Source organism: Scleropages formosus, chromosome 17, assembly GCF_900964775.1.
Source record: "Scleropages formosus chromosome 17, fSclFor1.1, whole genome shotgun sequence".
In the NCBI taxonomy this organism is placed as follows: domain Eukaryota; kingdom Metazoa; phylum Chordata; class Actinopteri; order Osteoglossiformes; family Osteoglossidae; genus Scleropages; species Scleropages formosus.
The window spans coordinates 12,067,398-12,087,519 of NC_041822.1; the positions used below are offsets into that span (position 1 = coordinate 12,067,398).

Consider the following 20,122-nt stretch of genomic DNA (forward strand, 5'->3'; position numbering starts at 1 on the left):
TTCTGTGCTTGTCACATATAGCTAAATGTATAAGTTATGCACCAGAATAAGTGTGTGGGTTCATTATGTCCTATTTTGTTGTTAATGATGTTCACACTTAGTGTGATGTATGACGGGGAGAAATACAGACAAGGAATTCCGTTTAAACCTCTCTTCCTAGATCTGTGTGTTTGAGAGACAAACTGTTGGGACCACATGAGGAAATATGTGTTTTATTGCTTGTGCACTCAGTTTTTGGATTCTTTAATATAGTGCTGATCGTCCATCATTGTCGATGAAGACCTCGACATCTCTATTAACTGGCTGACTGGCCTCTATGCGTCCAAAGAAATCTACTAGAGACAGACTTATTCCAGATTTTGGGATCAAAGAGCCTTACCTTTCAAGGCCTTTCCAGCTTACATACTAGTACAAACACAAATACATGCAGACATACAAATACATAAATATATTTAGGATAGCAAAATGTACACAATATCATTCCACTTAAATACAGCATTTAATCAGTTCTGCTGTAGACGTTCAGTCTTTGTTCACAATGAGTTTTAGCTACTAAGGAAAGTTACTCTCTTACTGCAGTAAGATGCCTTGCATTTGGTGTGGTAAAAAAAAATTCGCATTTCAGTGTTAGCTGAGGGGCTGGAGCAGCTGATTTTAGAGTCTTGCTGCATATTCTCTGTTTACTGACGCTCAGTCAGAATTAAGTATCTGAAATTATAAATCAAATGCAATTCACTTCTTATTCTATGGGAGCTTTTTCTGGTAGAGGGCAAGAGAGGCCTTACATATAGATTTTAGTCTTTCAGTAGCGATGGATGTTTACTGGTTTCTTGAATTTCAAAGATACAAATCTGCTTTAACTACTCAATAAATTAATAATAAATATCTTAAGCTGCCAGCATGGTGGTATAATAAATAGACCACCTTTCTCTGCTTGCTCATCGTTCCTTTCCTCCCATTACTGAATTAGCTATTCTCTGAAACCTATTCTCTCTTAAATTTCTCTCATGCGATCAAACAGACATGACTTCCTCACCTTGTTCTAATCACCAGTTTACACCCGTGCGTTGTTTAGCGCTGGCTTTTGACTTTGCTGGATTTGTTGTCTATACTATTTGTACAGAATCCTTTCAGTATTATCAATGGATCGCCCTTGTGGAAGTTTTGCTTGAATGTTGTAATCATTTGACATTTTAAGGGCTGTCACTTTGACACTTAGATTCTGTCTCATGCTGGATTTATTGACTTAATTGTCTGTGCTTTCTAGTAATGCATTATTGTTGGAACTGATGAGGAGATAACACAAATTTGCCACAGCTCTTCGTAATGGGGTCTGCCAGTGCCTCTGTTAGTTTGTCTCTGCCCTCTTGAATAATAAATTAATTCTTGTGCTATCGTAGAGAAAGGGTGTCATCTAAGACCACACAAGACAAAGAACAGTAGACAGCATAACTCACCTGTGCTGACACATTGCATGCACAAACACAAACATCTTAATCGTATAGCTGCTATATCACTCAATAAACCCAAGATGTCCAATTTAGAACATCTGCATTCCAACATGACTCCCTGAATTGGGGCAAAAAGGCAGATTCTGTATTCATTCTTATAATTTGATCTAATTATCTGGCTTCGGTACATGGTATTAGAAATGGTCTCAGACTCCTGCATAATCAGTGGTTTTTAAATGTGCTTGGCCAAATGGTGCAGTAAGGCTTGAACACTTCTGAGACTCTCGTACGGGAAGACTGTCACATTTATCCTGTTTCATTTATCCATACAGAGACCTTTTCCAGCACACTGTAGATACCAGATGAACTCTAGGAAATTAATCTGACTTAAAAATCAGTGCTTTAATTGGAAAAAAAAGGATTTTGATTTATTAAACATTCAGCTCAGACAGGAAAAAAAATATGTTGGCTGAAAAACTGTCAGGTCAGAATGACGTATTTGCCTTTAATTGAAAATATTGTCTTCTGTAGCATGTCTTTGGTTGTGATCTGCTGTTTACGTAAGGCTGCGTGTGCGTTAATGGAGATGACTCTCCAGTTTCTGTATGCAACAGGCTTACATCTGTGACAACATTATGTGTGACAATCTGAAGTAACGGGTTGAATCTTACCGTTTGGTTGTCCTCATACAGCCTGAGGTCATAGCCACTGAGCTCTACACAAAATATGATGGCTGTCACTCCCTCGAAGCAGTGGATCCACTTCTTCCTCTCAGAGCGTTGACCACCTACATCCACCATCTTGAAAGTCAGCTCCTTGAAGGTGAACTTGTTCTCCACAATGCCTGTGGTCATATCCCGAGATCGCAGGATATCTTCCACTGTGGGGATGTACTCTGGGGCGGCGATGCGGTCCAGGTCATTGAGATAGTAGGGAGCATTATCCTCTAAGTGGTATTCGTTGGAGCGGTTGAAGCACTCCTGCACTCCCGAGTCTACCCATAGCCGTTTCATAACACCCAGCAGCTCTGGTGTGATCTCGCCTTTGCTCTCCGCTGGCCCTGTCAAAGCGAAGAGCTGCACAGCATCATAGGCCCGGTCAGGGTTGTGAAAGTCAATCTTCAAGATTGCCATTGCCCGGATAATACGTGTCAGTGAGTCAATGGCGTTGTAGAGGATCAGAGGCTTGTACTCCTTGCAGGCCTCCAGGTTGAAACCACCACTGTGAATGATCTTCATCTGCTTGACGATGGTGCTCTTGCCTGAGTTACTGGTGCCCAGCAGAAGCAACTTGATCTCCCGCCTCTGGCGCTGGCTTTCTGAGCGCAGGTGCCTGTCGATGCGCCTTGAGCGCCGGGCGGCCTCCTTCTCCTCTGAGCTTTGACGACATCCCATGATCTTCTGTGGTGTTGTGAAGAGAAGGAGAGAGAGATGTGGAAAAGGTGGAAGTCACATATGACCAATGTTTTCTAAGAAGGGAGCATTTTTGGAGCAAATTTTTGCTTGTGCCTCAGTTGAAACAAAGAAAAAAGCCGTTACTAGATGTTTAGTGCAAACTGAATGGCAGCTGTAAGAAGGCAGTGCTCCCAGGACACTGTCGGCCTTGGCAGTGATGGACGTTGTTGATCTCAGTGCCCCATTACACTCATTCAAATCTCTGAGTGTTTTATATTTGTGTGATGCTCCCCTGCTCTGGTGTAATATCAGTGATGGTTTTCCAGAAGCAGGCAGTCACACCCTCCTAGAAGCTGCAGGCTTTGAATCTGTGTATTAGTGTGGTACAACCCTCTCTCCTTCATTGCCACTACAACATTTCTCCTGCTTTCTGTGCCCATATTCATCCACTTTGCAGCTCCTTGACTCCCTGCCCACCAGCTGTAACTCTCTCCGCAGTCCTATAGTTTCTGTGGAAACCAAGGGCTTTAAGCTTTAATTCCACATATATTCCCTTCATTCATTTAATTCCCATTTCCCTCTCCTCATCCAGTCTTAAAGGAGTGAGGTCAAAGGATCAGGCAACTGAAATTGAAATATCTGACCGCCTCTTTCCTATCGGTGCTAATGTTCATCCGTTGACAGTGGCAGGGGATCCGAGTGAAAGCACAAGATTTATATCTACCTCCCCTTTCCCTGACAAAAGTGCAGTATCATGCTTCTTGACCTCGAGATGCTTTTCTTAAGATTCTGGGAAAATTGGATTCTCCTCCCACCTTTTTCAGGAGTGTTGTGTTGACAGGTTTATGTCACTGTAGTGCTGCCCAGAGCTCTTCCTTTAATTTAAACTCTTATTGCTCTCCTGTGCCTTACTCCTATACACACATACGCAGATAGACATATATAAAAACAGAACTGTAATTTTAAATATTGAAAGTTTACATTAATGGTGATGTATGTGTTGTCACAATAGAAAGAACAGTCAGGTGCTCTTTTCCTATGCACACCAGTTGACATCCATTTGACACTGATTTTTTTTTTTTTTTTTTTTTTTAATCAAAAGGGCAACTGCTTCTTCTGTAATAATTTTTTATACCGATAAGGAAATGTAGTTTCCTGCTGATACTCAGTTTCTCAGGATATTGTTCAGAAAAGTCTGTGCAGAGTTGTCAGTAAGCGCTTCTGCTGCTTGACCGAGTTTTACTGTCAGCATACCTTTCATTTCCCGAAGCATAACCCTGGCCACCTGTGTTAAAAACTCACCAGCTGTCCAGTAATCTAGTTAGCACCTCTTGTGGAGTGATACACATAAACTGAGAAAGGCATTTTGAAAGCAGACACAGTAGGCCTCCACCTACCACACTGTCCTCACTAGCAGCAGCCGCTGGACTCGCATCTTCCTTCTGATTCTGCTCCTACCAGCTGGTCGGACTGGGCCTCGTTCTCCTGTTATTACTGTACTCTGTTTGTCCATACCCATCCTGGGTGTGTCCCTACCCCCTCCAGCCTTGCACCCTGTGTTGCCGGGTTAGGCTCCGGCTTGTCGGCCCGTGTGTGTGTGTTTGTCCATATTATCGCATCCTGAGCTGTTAGAGCATGGTTACCAATTAATTTGTTGTATAAACAGAGGCCTTACTCAGACTGCCTGTGTACTGTTAGTCCAAAATGGGTAACAGCAGGGCAAGTCCTCAGTGTTCCCCCACATGTCACCGTTCCCCGCATGTGTGCTCTTGGTTGGATTTGTGTGTAGTACATTTATATGTCTGGAAGGGAGTAAAAAATCTACAAAACAACACAGTCATCACCCAGCTGTGTGCAGTGCCAGCTGGCCTGGGTGCGCTTTTAGGATGACAGGTATGAAGTGTACAGTGTGTTGTTCTGAAAACTGCTATGTACTGAAAAGGCAGCAATGCGTGACGTCCGAACAAATTCCCCTGATGGCACGTTTCCCCATTTCCCCAGAGGCAGCAGAGCTGCATAACATGCCACCATTCCATACTCTGTCCTCCTTGTTGACAAAACAGGGACTACATTGTGCAAAAAATAGATCATTATATAAGTTTTGACAAAAGCAAAATGGCATCTCTCTCTAATTGATAAATGCCTATGTGTTATGTAAGCATGTTTGCCAACAGTATCCTTCTGAACAGTCTTTCCCCACTTATCTGTATCTCAGTTTAATGCTACCGGAACCATTCAATTCAATTTATTTTATAGAGTGCTCTTCTCACGCAGTGACACGGGGTGCTTGAACACATGCATAAGGCAAAGAAACAAGTACATCTGAACAAAGAAGACAGTTGACTACAGACTAGCGTAATACAAATGTTTTTATAAAGCTACAAGTATTCCTACTGTCCACAACATAAAATCTGCAGGATTCATGTTTCAAAGTAAAAGTTTTTCATTTTTTCTTTTTTAATTGTCTACCTGTTGACTTGTGTCACTTGTCCCGCTGCAGTCTGCAAAACGAAATACATCATTCTGTGCTTCCTTAATAAATCAGAACCATTCTTACTCATAGTCCGAAACAAAATGTTGCACTCGTACTCATATCTGAAGTAGCGGTGTTAACGGTGGCCCAGTTCTTGAAACCGAAAACGACATCACAGTGTTCTTTCACAGTTCTGTGTGCCAAAGTAATGGCTTCCTAAGACTGGTAGTTTGCTCTTTGCATTTGTGCAAATCAGAAATGGCAGGCCATTCGAACTTCACACTTCGGTTTTCTTCACTTGTAAACAAGGCCATTGAAAACTGAGCTCTGAATATTGTGGGGCCCAGTCCACAACATTGATAGTTACGTGTATATTTGGATGCTTCTGACCAAGGAGCTCATATGTGGTCTCGCATAAACACTAGATAATGGTGCATGGCATATGTCTGAAAGCTACAGCAGTAAAATTCCAATTGAATAAAAGGTATCTAGCATATTCTGGATTTTGTGGTCTCCTTTATTTGAATGGGAAGATGTGTAACATTCCAAAAGAATCTAATTAATTCAGATCTTGCTCTGTGCTTTCATCTGCAAATAGTTTTGTGAAAGGTTCTTTTCAAGGTGCTATTAACAGGTGTGTTTTCAATGCTCAACTATAACCAGTCTATGTGGACTACATATAGTACATGTATATCTCTAAACATAAAATGTTGGGTATGTTACTTGAAAATTACATTCTTTTACATTTCATATAACATCATATACATTACTTTGTGTGAAATGTAACTCAGTATATTGCTCTTGTTGTTTCTGATGAATTAATAAAAAGCACCAGCAATAACACCAAGATTTGTAAATACAACACAATACATTTCCAGGGCGGTATGGCTGCAATGAATATATGCTTCTATCCTTAGCCATCTAAGACTTTCCCACCCTTTGTGTATCCACCTTTTCTGTGTTGCTATTTGCCCTTGGTTTGTCTAGTAGGCATATTTATCAGGTGTTAATTGTTTCATTGAGGGGGGAATACGTCTGCACTAAAAATACTTATTTACTAGGTCAACTCTTGGAGCATAACACAGCTCTTTTGTTCCTGCTTATTGGAAATGGATATGGAAAATTTTACATTTTTTGACTAAATTTATAATCTAGTTTATGTGTAATTTCTTTTCATCTTGACTGTCAGAACTCAGTTGTTTGGGCCACTAGTTTTCAACCCAGCTCCTGACAAACCACTGTGCATGCTGGTTTTTGCTCTAGTTCAGCTCTTAATTAATTATTGAATGTGCCATTGATTGAATGTGTGTCATTTTTCAAATAATGCTACACTGAAAGTCTTAACTCCGGGTTCATTATCATTTTTAACATAGTTTTTATTCAAGGAAAACGAAAAAAATGAGTTTATAATTTTTCCTTTAAAATTAGTAATATAATTGGTTGTTCTTAAATTGATTTGCAATTATTATGTACTTTGTTTTAGTGTTTTTACAATGAAGTGATTAACTGTTTAGTCCTAATTAGCTTTAATACTAGTTTATTCAGTTTTGCCTATGTCTCAGAAATAGCCACTTGAATTATAATAATTTTCATGCCTCAGAGGCATGTACAATAGTTTCAAGTGACTGAAAATATATTGAATGTTCCACTAACACCTGGTTCAGTATAGTTTGGACTATTCAAATGTTAAATTAGGAAAAATGAATTAGAAGGTCAGCTGGAAGAAAACTTCTATCATGACCACCTGTTGCAAGCAGTTTGTTCATTCATTCATTCAGTATGCACAACCACTTGTCTAGTACTGAGCTATGGAGGTCCAGAGCCTTTCCAGGAAGCATAGGACTAGATGCTAGTCCATCACAGGATAGCCACACACATTCCCGCATTAAGGGTGATTTTAGAATCACCAGTTCACCTGAAACATGTCTGTGATCAGTGGGAAGAGCTTGGAGTATCCAGAAGAAACCCACATGAGCTCATGGAGAACATGCAAATTTCACACGGACTGAATAGGGGTCAAACCGGCATTGTTGCAGAGCACAGGCATTACGAGGCACCCACATTATTCACTGCACCACTATGCTTTCCTACAACCAGTTCACACACACACACATTCTGAACCGCTTGTCCCATACGGGGTCACGGGGAACCGGAGCCTACCCGGCAACACAGGGCGTAAGGCCGGAGGGGGAGGCGACACACCCAGGACGGGACGCCAGTCCGTCACAAGGCACCCCAAGCAGGACTTGAACCCCAGACCCGCTGGAGAGCAGGACCTGGTCCAACCCACTGCGCCACCGCATCCCCCCTACAACCAGTTCAGTATAATTTAATTTGTTATTATGCTTGCTAAAGTGAATAGTAAACTGAAAAACTACTATATAATGAGCATAATTATCATGATAACTCCTGTTGTTGTAATAGTGATCCTTTGGATACTCTTTCAGAGTTCACAGTTATGAGCATATGATCTAGACTGAAAGGGCCCTTTGGAGCTTAGTAGGTAAGGATGAGCATTCTTAGAATACAGTCTGAGTTTGTATTTTGTTCATCTGTCATTGGTGGAGAGGAGTATCTCTCACAGAGCTGTACGCTGTCTGACCTCAGTGCTTCCTGCAAGGGAAGGAACAGCAGAAGAAAAAAAGAAGTGCTGTGCTCGATGTCTACAGGCTTCACTGCATTTAATTTCTTCCTCAGATACTCTCCAGTTAACACTCTTCAAATGTCGGAACAATCAATCATCTCTTCAAATGCATATGAAAAAAATCAATGTGCAGCCAGCCAGAAAATATCAACCTCAGTTCACAAAGTGAAACGTAGACATTTTGAAAGTGTCATTATCAGGCCGTCTTATGAAGAGGATGAAATGCATATGATGCATAAAAGATCAGTTAAGGAATGAGCAAGCCCAGAAGTCATGGCATATTTTACATTCAGTAAGGAAATGATCCAGCCATTTGCTTTACTTCTGACACCAAAACCAGTTTTCTCAACTAGCTTTTCTATGAAGATCAGTTTTTCATTCATAATTGCACATAACAGGCAAATTTAGGTGGTGTTTTACATTCATTTCCAGCTCTCTTGGCTGATTCTCTTTAAAGATAAAGAAAACACAGTGTCAACAGTGTCAAAACTCTGTTTTTCTTTTTATTTTATTATTATTTGTAGAGTTATTTCAGCTTCTTAGAATCTTGGCTCTGCTCTGTTTTCTAAAAATATAAACTTACAAGGAATGCTTCACAACACAATGAATACAAAATCAGACCATGTGACTTGTCACTTTCGGGATGAATGTTTTCTTAAAGCGCACAGAGACCCCAATCCACTGCATAAACAAATGCAAATTATTGTAAATGAGTGACACAGTAACTTAGAATGGTTGAATAAACGTTTAGTGTCTCATATTAAACAGCCAGGAAACTGTGCTATTGAGAGACCGACCAACACGTTGGATTCTTATCGGGTGAAATTTGAAACTTCTGATTAAACGCAAGACTGCAAGACCGATGAGTGCCAATATGTTGCTATATAGACTAACTGCAGTCTCTTTTCTCTCGTTCGTTCCCGATGGTGGCATCGTGCGACATACTAGCACTATCTTGTGATGCAGAGAAGCCATTTTGTGCCAGAACACTTGCCACGAGGACCTCTAATTAGCCTGTCACACTGAGAGATGAGAAGTATGCCTGACGGAGAGCGATCAAGGCAGGGGATTGTGGATCCTGCTCTTTTGCAGAATGTGCCATTAGCTGTTAAATGAGTGCAATGACTCAAATCACTGGTTTACTGCCCCTTACAACAGAGAAACGTTGGCCCCGTTGAAGTGTATCCTTTACTGTTTAGTGAAATGAGCAGTAACCAACAATCTTTAATTTTCCTTCACGGTGTTTCATCCAGGCTCTAGCCAAAGCCTGTCTTGGTAACCTTCAAATGTGATAGACACCACACGGGGTAAGGAGAAGCATTACATTACCGGACAGTGGAACCTTGCTCATTCGCTGCGAATAATCACTTGCCCTAGGCGAGGTCATAGCAGTCCAGAGCCTATCTCAGAAGCAAAGGACACTAGGCTAGGCAGGATACACTCCATATGGGATGCCAGTCAATTGCACAGTAGCCAGACACACAGCAAATCGTGCACACACCCACACGCTACGGGCCACTTAGAATGACCAGTTCACCTGAAACGTGTCTTTGGACTATGGGAGGAAAGTGGCCCACCAAAAGTATACCCATGCAAACTGCTCGGGAGTACCTACCTACCTACGGCCAGTCGCGCAGTCCCAGCACAATGAAGCAGCCACACTACCCACTGTGTCACCGTTCCGCCCAACTGTGGAATCTTTCCTTTCTTGAAATTAATGGGATAGCTGACTAGCTAAATATTGTTACTCATGATTATTATTTTTTATTATGGGGATTTTATTGTTACGATTATTATTTATTCATTTAGCTGACACTTTTCTCCAAAGCAACTTACAATGTGAGGTTTGTATACTAACCTGTTAACAATTATTTACCCATTTACACTACTGCACAAGTTTTGCTAGAGCAACTGAGTGAGTATATTGTTCAAGGGCAGTATAACAGGAGGTGGAATTCAAACCTTGGCCTCTCAATTGCAAGGCAGCAGCTCTGACCACTACGCTACCTGCTGTCCAGTGGTTGAAGCATTGGCCACATCTTGGTTGCAAATAGCAAAAGTAAATGTAAGTTTTTTCCAAGTTACTGAGTTACACAAGAATTTTTTTTTTTTTTTTTGTGCCGGGACAAATGACTATGAAAATGGGAAGCCAACCAACTTCTTAAAATTTTTTTTCTCTCAATGGTGAATTTTACAAGCCCTAAATCCGAAGGCAAAGCTTCGAATCCCTCCTGCAGACAATTAATGAAAAGGATTATCCTTACTGGTCACCAGTACAATGCCGTTTAGTATAGCGTAGTTCTAATATGGTTGTCACATATTTAATTTATAATAATCTAAAAGCCAGTCAGATGTCCAGCATTAAAATCTGATTGCACTCAAAGAGCTGAAAAGGAAATAAACGGCCAACTTTGCTCACCTGAAACATTATAGAGTAAAATAATGTTTCCCCTGAAAATCCCTTTGCTTTTATATAATTATATTTTATGATGGAAGTGATGTCTGATCCAGGACAGCTCATAACATATGAGTTTACCCCAAGGGCAGTGTGGGATAATGTTGTATAATTTTTTAGTCTGTAGAAAGATGACCTACTGCATTTTTGTGATACATGTAAAACCTATAAGGTTATAGACACATTATACAGGTGTGTTTTCTTGTTCAGTAAATTGCTTTGTGGATTGGTCTTTTTTTTTTTTTCCTGTTGGGATTGTGAAGAGACAGTTGCTTTTGCAAACTGCTGATCCTGATCAGGAATGGTCCAAAGCCTCTCCTGGAATTTCTACAAACAAGGCTGGTGGGAGTACACTCTGAACAGGATGCTATTTGATTACAGGGTAGTTACTCACACACACACTCGCTCACCCATTTACATACCAGAGGCTATTTAGTGTCACCAGTTCACCTAAGCTGAATGTCTTTGGACTGTGGGAGGAAACCAGAGTGTCTGGATTAAACCCACGCAAACACAGTGAGAACATGCAAACTCCACACGGACTGAGCCAGATTCAGCCCTGCGTCCTAACAGCCGAGGCACTGTGAGGTGGCAGCACTACACGCTATACCACCATTCCACTTGCTTATGAAAGACCATTGGAAAAGTAATAGTAAATGCAATTCCATAGCCTCAAATTCAACTTGTGTGTGTTCCAGAGATAACAATGAAAATGGTAAATTTGTTGGTATAAAAATGATGACAAGCTTTTTAATTCTGGGCGTTTTGCCCAATTAAACGGGGTGACTTTCTGAGACACACTAATGGCAGATCATGCAGTCACGTGCTGCAGCAACAGTTACAACAACACGCTTGCCTGGTGAGCACAGGAAGGAGCAGAGCCCACTGCTGTGCCCACTGTACTGTCCCTATAAGGGAGTCAATCTGTTTCTGGACACCACAGATGTTTCTTCCAGCTATACCTTCATTACACAACAACCCACTCACAAAGGGGCTCTTTCACGTTATAAGATGCTCTCACCTAATCGAAACTGCTTCTGTTGGAGTCAGTCTGACTTGTGAGTAAAACCAATAACCCAGTTATTTGGCTACCTATATTAAAGTTAGCTTGAGACTTTCAATGTAATGCATAAACTGTACTTTTTGCTGAGATGTACGTCGCTTTGGACAAAAGCGTCTGCTAAGTGAATAAATGTAAACGTAAAGACAAGATCATCATGATGTCAGGTAGTGAGTTACTCTGCAGGTCACAGTTTGGGGCAGCTGGTAGTGTAGTGGTTAGAACTGCTGCCATTGGACTTAAAGGTTGCAGATTCGAGCCTCACTTCTGGCTGTAGTACCCTTCAGTTAGGTCCTCACCCTAAAATTGCTCCAGTAAAAATGACCCAGCTGTATAAATGGGTAAATAGTTGTAAGTACCTTAACATTGTAAATTTCTTTGGAGAAAAGTGTCAGCTAAATGAACCAATATAAGTTCACCAGTTATTGAGAAATTCAGAGTAAGTGCCTTTGCTCAATGGTTCTGCAGAAGTGTGTGGGATTTAAACCTGGGTTCTTGTAGTGCAAGGTAGCAGCTCTAACAGCTACACTCCCTGAATAGCTGCAATTACAATATTCGTTCATTCACTGGGAGTTTCACCAACTTCTAGCTTTAAGTGTTTATCACGGCATGCACAGCTGTGGTCAGTATAGAAGTGTGAATCAGCTGTCAAAATATTCAGTACAGTTGCATGAAGGAGTGGTTGAACTTTATACTTTTAAGGATTTTAAAAATTCATATTGGATTATCTGAAGTTATAGACTATATGTATGAATTCATGCCTAGCAACCTTGGTAAAAAGAAATCCTTAGAAAGTTAACGTGCAGTGCTTCAAGTATATTCCCTAATATGAGTATACAATGTTGCTTTTATCCTATTTATTCTATTCAGACGTGGCAGCCAAAAAAGCTGGATGGAAATAAATCCCTTGCTGTTAAGCAGCAACAGCAGTCACAAGTAGAGAGTTTCTTTCAATTCTTCATGGGCCCGACAGCAGGTAAAACACTTGCTAGGAAAAAAATGGGCTTGTGGGTTAGTGGCATTACAAATATCATATGTGAGGGAAGTGGCTGCTGTACTGATTCTGAGGTTATAAAAGCATATATACCCTGTTAATAATTGTTACAGAGAGATTAGAAGAACACAAGTTGCTTAGACTAACATGGCCTGTAATATCTGCTTACGTTACTTCTGAAGTTGTCTTGGCCCCGTAAAGTGTTTCCATATCGCTTGGATAGCTCTGTGAGGCCACATCCCATAGTCAGTAGACTTTGCTTTGTACTTAGTTGATATAAAAACACCTGATAATTATGCTTCCTATATTATTTGCGCTTACGAATAATGGCGAATTTGCCGTGTTGTATTTTTGTACTCTGCCTTGTCAAACCGGATCTGGTTGGATGAGAAAAATCTAAGAGTTTCCGTCGTGCACCGTGGAGCATGTTGGCATTGTGACAGGCATTGATACCAAAGAGTCCTTGTAATAATGATAATGATGTATTTTCTCCTAGCAGCTTCACCCAAGCAGGCTGTTCTCCAGTTGCCTTTTAGGAACCATTTAACGGGGTATAATAGGGTATTTTGTTTAGCATCGCTTAGTATGTAACTGGCAACATTCTGTGAACTCCCTCCAACATCGCATGATGTTCTTGGTTAGCCAAATTTGCACCTTTTGAAAAGGGTGACAAAACTTCTGAGCGTGAACAAAAGTCCCCAGAAATAGCAGTAGAAAGAGGCAGTCCATTCCTGGCCAGGAGGAATCCCACTTACTCTTGTACTGTCGTGTGACATGTGTCTTGTATCTGCAGATAATCCCCAAGACACCCTTTTCTTAATCTTACCACCTTCCTCATGCTCGATGAGTTCGTTTGGGGTTGTGGCAATGTATCCTGTTTCGTGTCGGAGCCGATTTATAAACGGAGAACGAAATTAAATAAAAACACATGCCCTTTTGTTGACCTTAAAAATAGATTAGTAGGTACCTCGGTCTATTAGATAAATCAGTCAGTATGAAATTAGAATAGGCAAAGCAGAAAACTGGCCTCTCGTTTAGTGTTCTGTGTGGTTCTGACACTGCGAGTGCAGACAGTTACAGGCTCAGTACAGTATCGATCGCCGTCAAAGGAATAACACGGGACAGCCGTGCGTATGTAGCGTGGGCGCGGTGATCCTCGCGGCCGTTCGGTTCCGAGCTGCCCGTGCAGCGTGTCTCTGTCTCGCTCTTTGCCACGCTCGGGCCCAGCGCGCTCTTTAACGGGGTATTGCTACAGATTGCTACAGATGCACGGAGCACGCGCTAGCCCTCGCTCCCCGATGACTGTTCCGATGGCAGCCAATGAGGGCCGAGTGACCTAGATAGCAGCCGTCCCAGCTAGCGCCCTGGAGTGAACACCACACAGCTCTGCGTGCGTCCCTGCGTGGGCCAATGTCACCGCGCGTGACGTTGCGGAGCCTGAGCTCCTTTGCAAGCGCTTCTTTGAAACTGGGGGTCCGTGTCTGATGCGGAAATATTAGCCACAGACAAGCTCAAATACCATGTGTTCGTAGGACAGAACGAGAACCAGGAAATCAGCGTGGTTTGTGACACGCATGAACTGGTGTTTCCCTTTAAAAAAAAAAATACTTTTTGGTACATAAGCCTAATTTTTGGGTGTCTTTTGTTTCTTTTACTATGAAGTCAGTCAGATTTACTTTTTTACACGGTGTATTGCTGCAGATTGAATGGTTTCAAATGTGCCTTAGCAGAATGCTTAGAATGGACATTTTCAACAGAAGAAACAAATGTTTTGAATCATGAGTGACTCTGAAAGTCCGGGTGTCTCTGAATAGTTCATCATATTGGAGTTTTTAGAGGTTTAATCTCAATGGAACGTTTATATACTGCAACAAAGTGACTCCTTCATTTATACCACAATGCACATTCTTCAAATTGCGAACTGTTCTATGATCCTTGTTATAATCCACGTTTTCTTGAAGTGATAAATCACAGACTAGTTACTGAACAGGAAACACAAAGGTTGTGGATGGATACTAATCATACACTCAAATAATCCTCTTCTTACCGAGCCAAATTACATGTGTAATTTTAAGGCGTATTATTGCCATAATTTATATCATACTTCAGAAAATTGCCTACATTGTATTTAGTATGTTTTGGCTGTACAACACATTTTTTTCTGATGTTTCCACATTAATTACAGTTTAGTGCCTTGGCTCATGTAAAATTCATCAGTAGCTGTTCTCATGTGTAGTGCGTTTTGCCTGCCAACCATTGTATCCATCAAAATCCATTAAATGACAACATTAAAATATTTGTCCCGTGCCCAGCTTCCTGGTGTGTTTACGAGGTCAAGTTCGACTGACCCAGTAAACACAGCGTTCGCTAAAAGTCTGTTGTTCTAGCGGCCGGCCGCGGCCACGGAGTGAGCAAGCATAATTTCCCACCCGTGCTGCGGAGATTGCATGCTTCATCTAGCATGGAGTTCAGGAGGGCTGTTTAGTCGTGGGGACCGGGGGAGGCTCCGGCCCAGTAATGCTTTTAATCTCCAGAAAAGACCCGCGGTGACCTTTACCTCAGAAATGCCCAGCCATACAATGGGAGCGTAATACGGCTCGTTCCGGCTCGGGAACTGATCAGTCCCATTGCGGTTATTAGTGCATCAATGTCACCCTGCCATCTCCATGAGACAAGCAGCCGCTGCCAAAACCTGTCAGTCCCCGGACCGTCGCTTTGTTTATCGAGTCACCTTCTGAGGGGATTGTCTGTGTGATTTCCCAAACCCCTGGATAAGAGACAGAGGTCTGCACTCGTAGCTCAGCTGGCCTGCACCATTCATCTGAGCAGATTAACGAATAAAGCCATCGATCAGGTAAAATCAGCCTCCGCGACGAGCAAGAGAATTCATAGCTGCAGTGCAGACTGAAGTAGTGAGATGTGTTTATCGCACACAATGCACAGCATTCAGGGACTGTCTTGCTGCAAACAGCTCCTGACACGGTCTCCTGTCCCACCCCCTTGTGCCGCTCCCTCATCTCATTTTTCTAAAGGCACCACTATTCCAATAGTTGGCGGGCTGAAATTCTTCTGTTATATAACAGGCTGTCGTGTGCCATTAAACCTGAAAGTCACCCATATTTCCCTCAACTGGCAGCCATAGTCGTCCATCTGCTGCCTCTCACTTCACTTTCACTTAATGTCTCGTGTTTAATGCTTCCAGCCGTCCGATCATTCATTTCTCTTCCTCCCTACGCACAATCGCACACTTGGCTGTTTTTTTTTTCTTTTTCTTTTTCTTTTTCTTTTTTTTTTTTTTTATTTTTTTGCTACTCGTATCCCTTCTCTTTTTATCCTTGTTTTTGTGGTTGGACCATACCCCTCCCCCTCCTCCTCCTCCCCGCCCCTCTGATGCTCAGATGCCGATGCAGGGCTCCCGTTCAGCTCTTCGGCTACTGACACGGACACTGGCTCAGTCCTGTCTGCGTTTCCCGAGTCCTGTCCCACATGAAGCTCACCTATGTTCAGGGCAACCCCAGCTGCGTGTCCCCGTGGGAACCTCTGGCTCGTCTCTTTGTGGGACGATCAGTGCACCACATACGCTTTTTCGTCCAGTGCTAAAGGCTCAACTCTGCTATATGCTACAGCCATCTGATTGCCAAAGTGTGTACTTAATCCAAAATCCATGAGCACTGACGATATGTATGTGTTTCTTATGTAGAACATTTAAATGCATAGACATAAACACAAAAATACCCTGTCTTCAAGAACACCCAAAACAACGTATACCTTAGCCCAGATTTTAAAGAGGTGGAAAATCATGAGGTCCCTGAGTTAACAGGGCATCATACCAAGGAAATGTGGAGGAAAAATGATGCTGTTCCCGCCAATAATTCTCCTTTCCTTCCCAAGAGAGAAGCACCAGCATGTAGCACAGATAAAGAGAGAGAGAATAAATATTGCCTTACTGTTTCAGTGGCCTCTGTCCATCGCCGGCGATATGTCAACACACATTTGCAAGGCTTAGAAAAGAAGTGTGCAGTCCTTGCTCGCTACTGATACACCGACATCCTCATCCTTCTGCCTCTTTCTGGCGACGTCTTTCAGCCCGACTCTATATGTGTGTGCGAGCGTGCGTGTGTGTGTGATATTGTCTTTGTGCTATTTCCTCTCTTGTTAGCTTCAAGGCAGTTAGGACACACTGCAGCGATGGGGGAGGAGGGAGTGTTTGTGTGCGCGAGTGTGTGTGTGTGTGTGTGTGTGTGTGTGTGTGTGTGTGTGTGTGTGTGTGTGTGTAAGTGAGTGCATGAGCGATATGGAGGGAGGGCTGAATGGGGATAGAGAGCAGCAAGAGAAAAGACCCAAATGAACAAGTGACAAATGAGTAGACTGGAGAAACGGCAGGACAGAGTCATGTGGCAGCATCAACACTCCCAAATAAATCCAGTTTTGTCCTTGAAAGGGGGGAAAAAAATTGAAATGCCCATAAAATAAATAGGATACACCAGACTCGTTAAAAATCAGAGTAATGTTTATTTAGAAATATGTGACACTAAAGCTCTGTGCCTTTCATTTTACTGATTTCGAATGCCCCTAGCACCGAGAGGGATGTGGTTTTACAGACGTCCCCGAGAGAGTGATCAGATGGGGGTGTGCCTGCGGGGGGGGTTGGTGCGCAGGGATGATGGCAGCACATAAGGGGAGGAGGCTGTAGTGCGAGGCGCCGTTTCCGTGCCAACCGTGCCTGTGACAGAAGGACCACAGTAGCGGTTGATAAAAGTGCTCATTGCACGGCCTCTCTCATCCTTTACGAACACAATCCAAAAGCAGATCCTGCCAGGTGGGAGACAGAAGCTGGAGTCTGTTCCCGGCTTGGTGATTGTGTCTGGAAAGAAATGCTATGTCTGTATGAAAAAAAAGTCCATTAGCATCATGTGTGCACTGCTCGTGCACTGCTCATGCACTTGCGCTGCCTCCAGCTGCACTCCCCCCGGGCACATAACCCCCTGTCCTCTGTGCTGCTGTTTTCCCAATTTACTCGCCTCTTATTTGTGAATGCACATCTCTTCTCTGCTCCCTTGCTTTCCCACCATACTGCTCATATCAGTTACTTACAACACGCACAGACTCACACAGACAATCTTTATGTGCAGTGTAAAAGACTGATAACACTGTGCATTAATGACAGTTTTCTTTCAGATTATTCTTTTTTCAGCCTTTGCTTAGAAAGCACCACTGAGTCATAACATTTTTGGCACTTTTTTTTTTTTTAAACAACTGATCTTTGTAGATAGCATCTTTCTATAATCAAATGAATAATTTAATCACATCAGGGTGTATATATATATATTCTAGGGAAAAAATGCAATGAGCTGGAATATCTTCTGCCAAGGTAGTGAAAGCCATTCTGTTAATGTTGTTAATGAACCAATCATAAGCTGTTGCAATATTGTCCCCAATGACAAGACTGCAGTTTTGATTGCAAAGAATTATGCTTATGACAAGAGAATAAAATTAGTCAGTGTTGGGCAGTAAAAAAAAAAAAAAAAACTGATGGCACTTTTGGCAAAATAAGCACCTGTTGTCGCTTTATGTCAGTGCATTCCTTTATTAATTTCTGCAAAGTTTAACTAAACTGCCTCTCTTTTCTCTGGAGGGAGATTCCACATTCAAACTGCTCTCAAGCAGTGTGTGTTTTGTCACACTGCATGTATTGTGTGTCACTCATGCTCGTGTTGGCTAAGATACACACTGTTTGGTGTGGATAACACATCTTAGCCTTTGTAGCTCAGATGATTTGTAAATTTACCATGGATGATAAAGAGCATAAAATAAGATTAAGTGGCCAGTTTAGCAGGGTCGTTCTTGTGATGTTGAGAATACACAGAATATGTGTGTTTGTGCGCACATGTATTTTTTGCATGCATGGTGTAGAGCCAAGCCAACTTTGTTCCCTCGGGGTTGCACACATTCAACACCAAGGCTTATCTGATTCTTTCCAGGAAGTCTATCCATCACTACTTTCAGTGTTATGCAGTGGTTAAGCACAGTGTACAGAAGTATCCCCAGACTCGAATGTAAAGGGTGCCTTTGAAGAGGCCTCAGTCTAGAAGATGCACATTTTCTCTATTTCTTTTGTTCTCTACTCCCTTGGTGTGTACAGATTAAAAGTGAAACTTTTCTTTCTCTTTATCTGATCGCAAACAAACGGAGAGCGGCTGTAATGTGTCATCAGATCTGCAGATTATTTCAGAGGCATACAGAAATTAATACTCCGGAAAATTACAGGTGGCTATAGCATTAAACATTGTTTGCTGTTAAAGGGGAGAATTTTTGCTCATAGTGTCTGGTTGTTTTCTTTCAGAATGGTCACGTCTCATGTCACAGTAGTAGCGTTAAGACTTGCGGTTCACCGATTTCTCGCTGCAAACGTAATAAGCAGAAATACAAATGAGAATGTACTAGATTGTTGCTGTTGCCTGGTTTAACATCATAGTATTAAGCTTTTAAACCATAATTTTACTTTGTTGCTTTGAATCATTTATATGTTTACCTCTTATTTTGACACGTTGCTGTGGAATTTGTACAATCCAGCAATTTAGCTACATTTTAGATCTCAGTGTTCTCTTCCAAGACTTTGACTCGTGTTTCACATGAGAGCCCTTTGCTGTGAATGCAAGTTAACAGATCTGGTATACTTCACTTCTTATTAATGGGGTTTGAACCATTTTTGTTATGGTCACAGGTCCAGATCCCTAACCGCTAAACTCCCTAATATCCATTTTCTCACCAGATATTTTACATAAATGCATGATCACCTCCCTGCAAAGAGGACTGCCCCTTCTGCATTCACATTAACTTCTAAAATTTCCTCTTTCTCTCTCTCCCCCTCTGTCAGCATCCTGTCCCTCTAATCCGTAATCCTGTGAAAGCCTGTCAGGCGAAACAGGGCTGCTTTGATCAGGATTTTATATCTGGCAGGGTTACACTGCTAGAAAACACCAACCCTTTAGTACACTCGCAGTATGCACAGCTGTGGCACAACACATCCCACCCCTTACCATAATGGGGCGGGGGTTGTTTATACATCATATATCAAACTGCTAAATGTTCATGTGAACATTACGTGCACTTGCACCGTTTTCCATTCTTTTTTCTCCGGCGTCTATTTCTTCACTATTGAAGAAGGTATTAGGCATTGCATGACATCAAACGGTCATTAAAATGGTTCAGTTGACATAGCAAATTAGTTAGGAGTATTGCTTTCGTGAATACTTTTTTTTAGGTATACACACCGTGCTGTAAATCGGTCCAGTGTGAAATTTGAGAAACAGATCACAAGAGAGCCTGCTGCAACAGCCTTATTTCCTTCCTCTTTTAGCTGAGTCACAGCTTAATATCATTGCAAGCAAGACAGGAAAGCCCTGCCCATAATGTTTTGAAGTTGTGCAAAGATTTTGTGAACTAGATGCATACCAATAGCATATAGACATCAGCAAATATTCGCATTGGTAGATATTGAAAAAAAATTAAGCATTCTGTTTAATGATGCCTATTAGTCAGGTTTATTTTCATTTTAGTTTTGCATCTGATGCAAATGAGCATTTCCCTTATGTTGGTGTTGCTGACTACAGGGTCTCCATGGGCAGGGTGTAATGAACAATGTCCTGAG

The 20,122-nt window shown here is 41.9% G+C and overlaps 2 protein-coding genes across 3 annotated transcripts in view; one reads left to right on the forward strand and one right to left on the reverse strand.

The window, feature by feature from the left end:
* Nucleotides 1–16,721, reverse strand: part of LOC108938598 (guanine nucleotide-binding protein G(z) subunit alpha-like) — a 35,375-nt gene extending 18,654 nt beyond the window's left edge. Inside the window, exons 1-2 of the mRNA XM_018759300.2 lie at nt 16,419–16,721; nt 2,123–2,851 (exon numbers count right to left, since the gene is read on the reverse strand). Of these exons, the coding sequence (XP_018614816.1) occupies nt 2,123–2,845 (723 nt within the window). The 5' untranslated portion in view covers nt 2,846–2,851; nt 16,419–16,721. The remainder of the gene's footprint in view (nt 1–2,122; nt 2,852–16,418) is intronic.
* rsph14 (radial spoke head 14 homolog) overlaps nt 1–20,122 on the forward strand; it is a 58,507-nt gene that overhangs the window by 24,933 nt on the left and 13,452 nt on the right. The gene's annotated exons all lie outside the window — the stretch shown is intronic.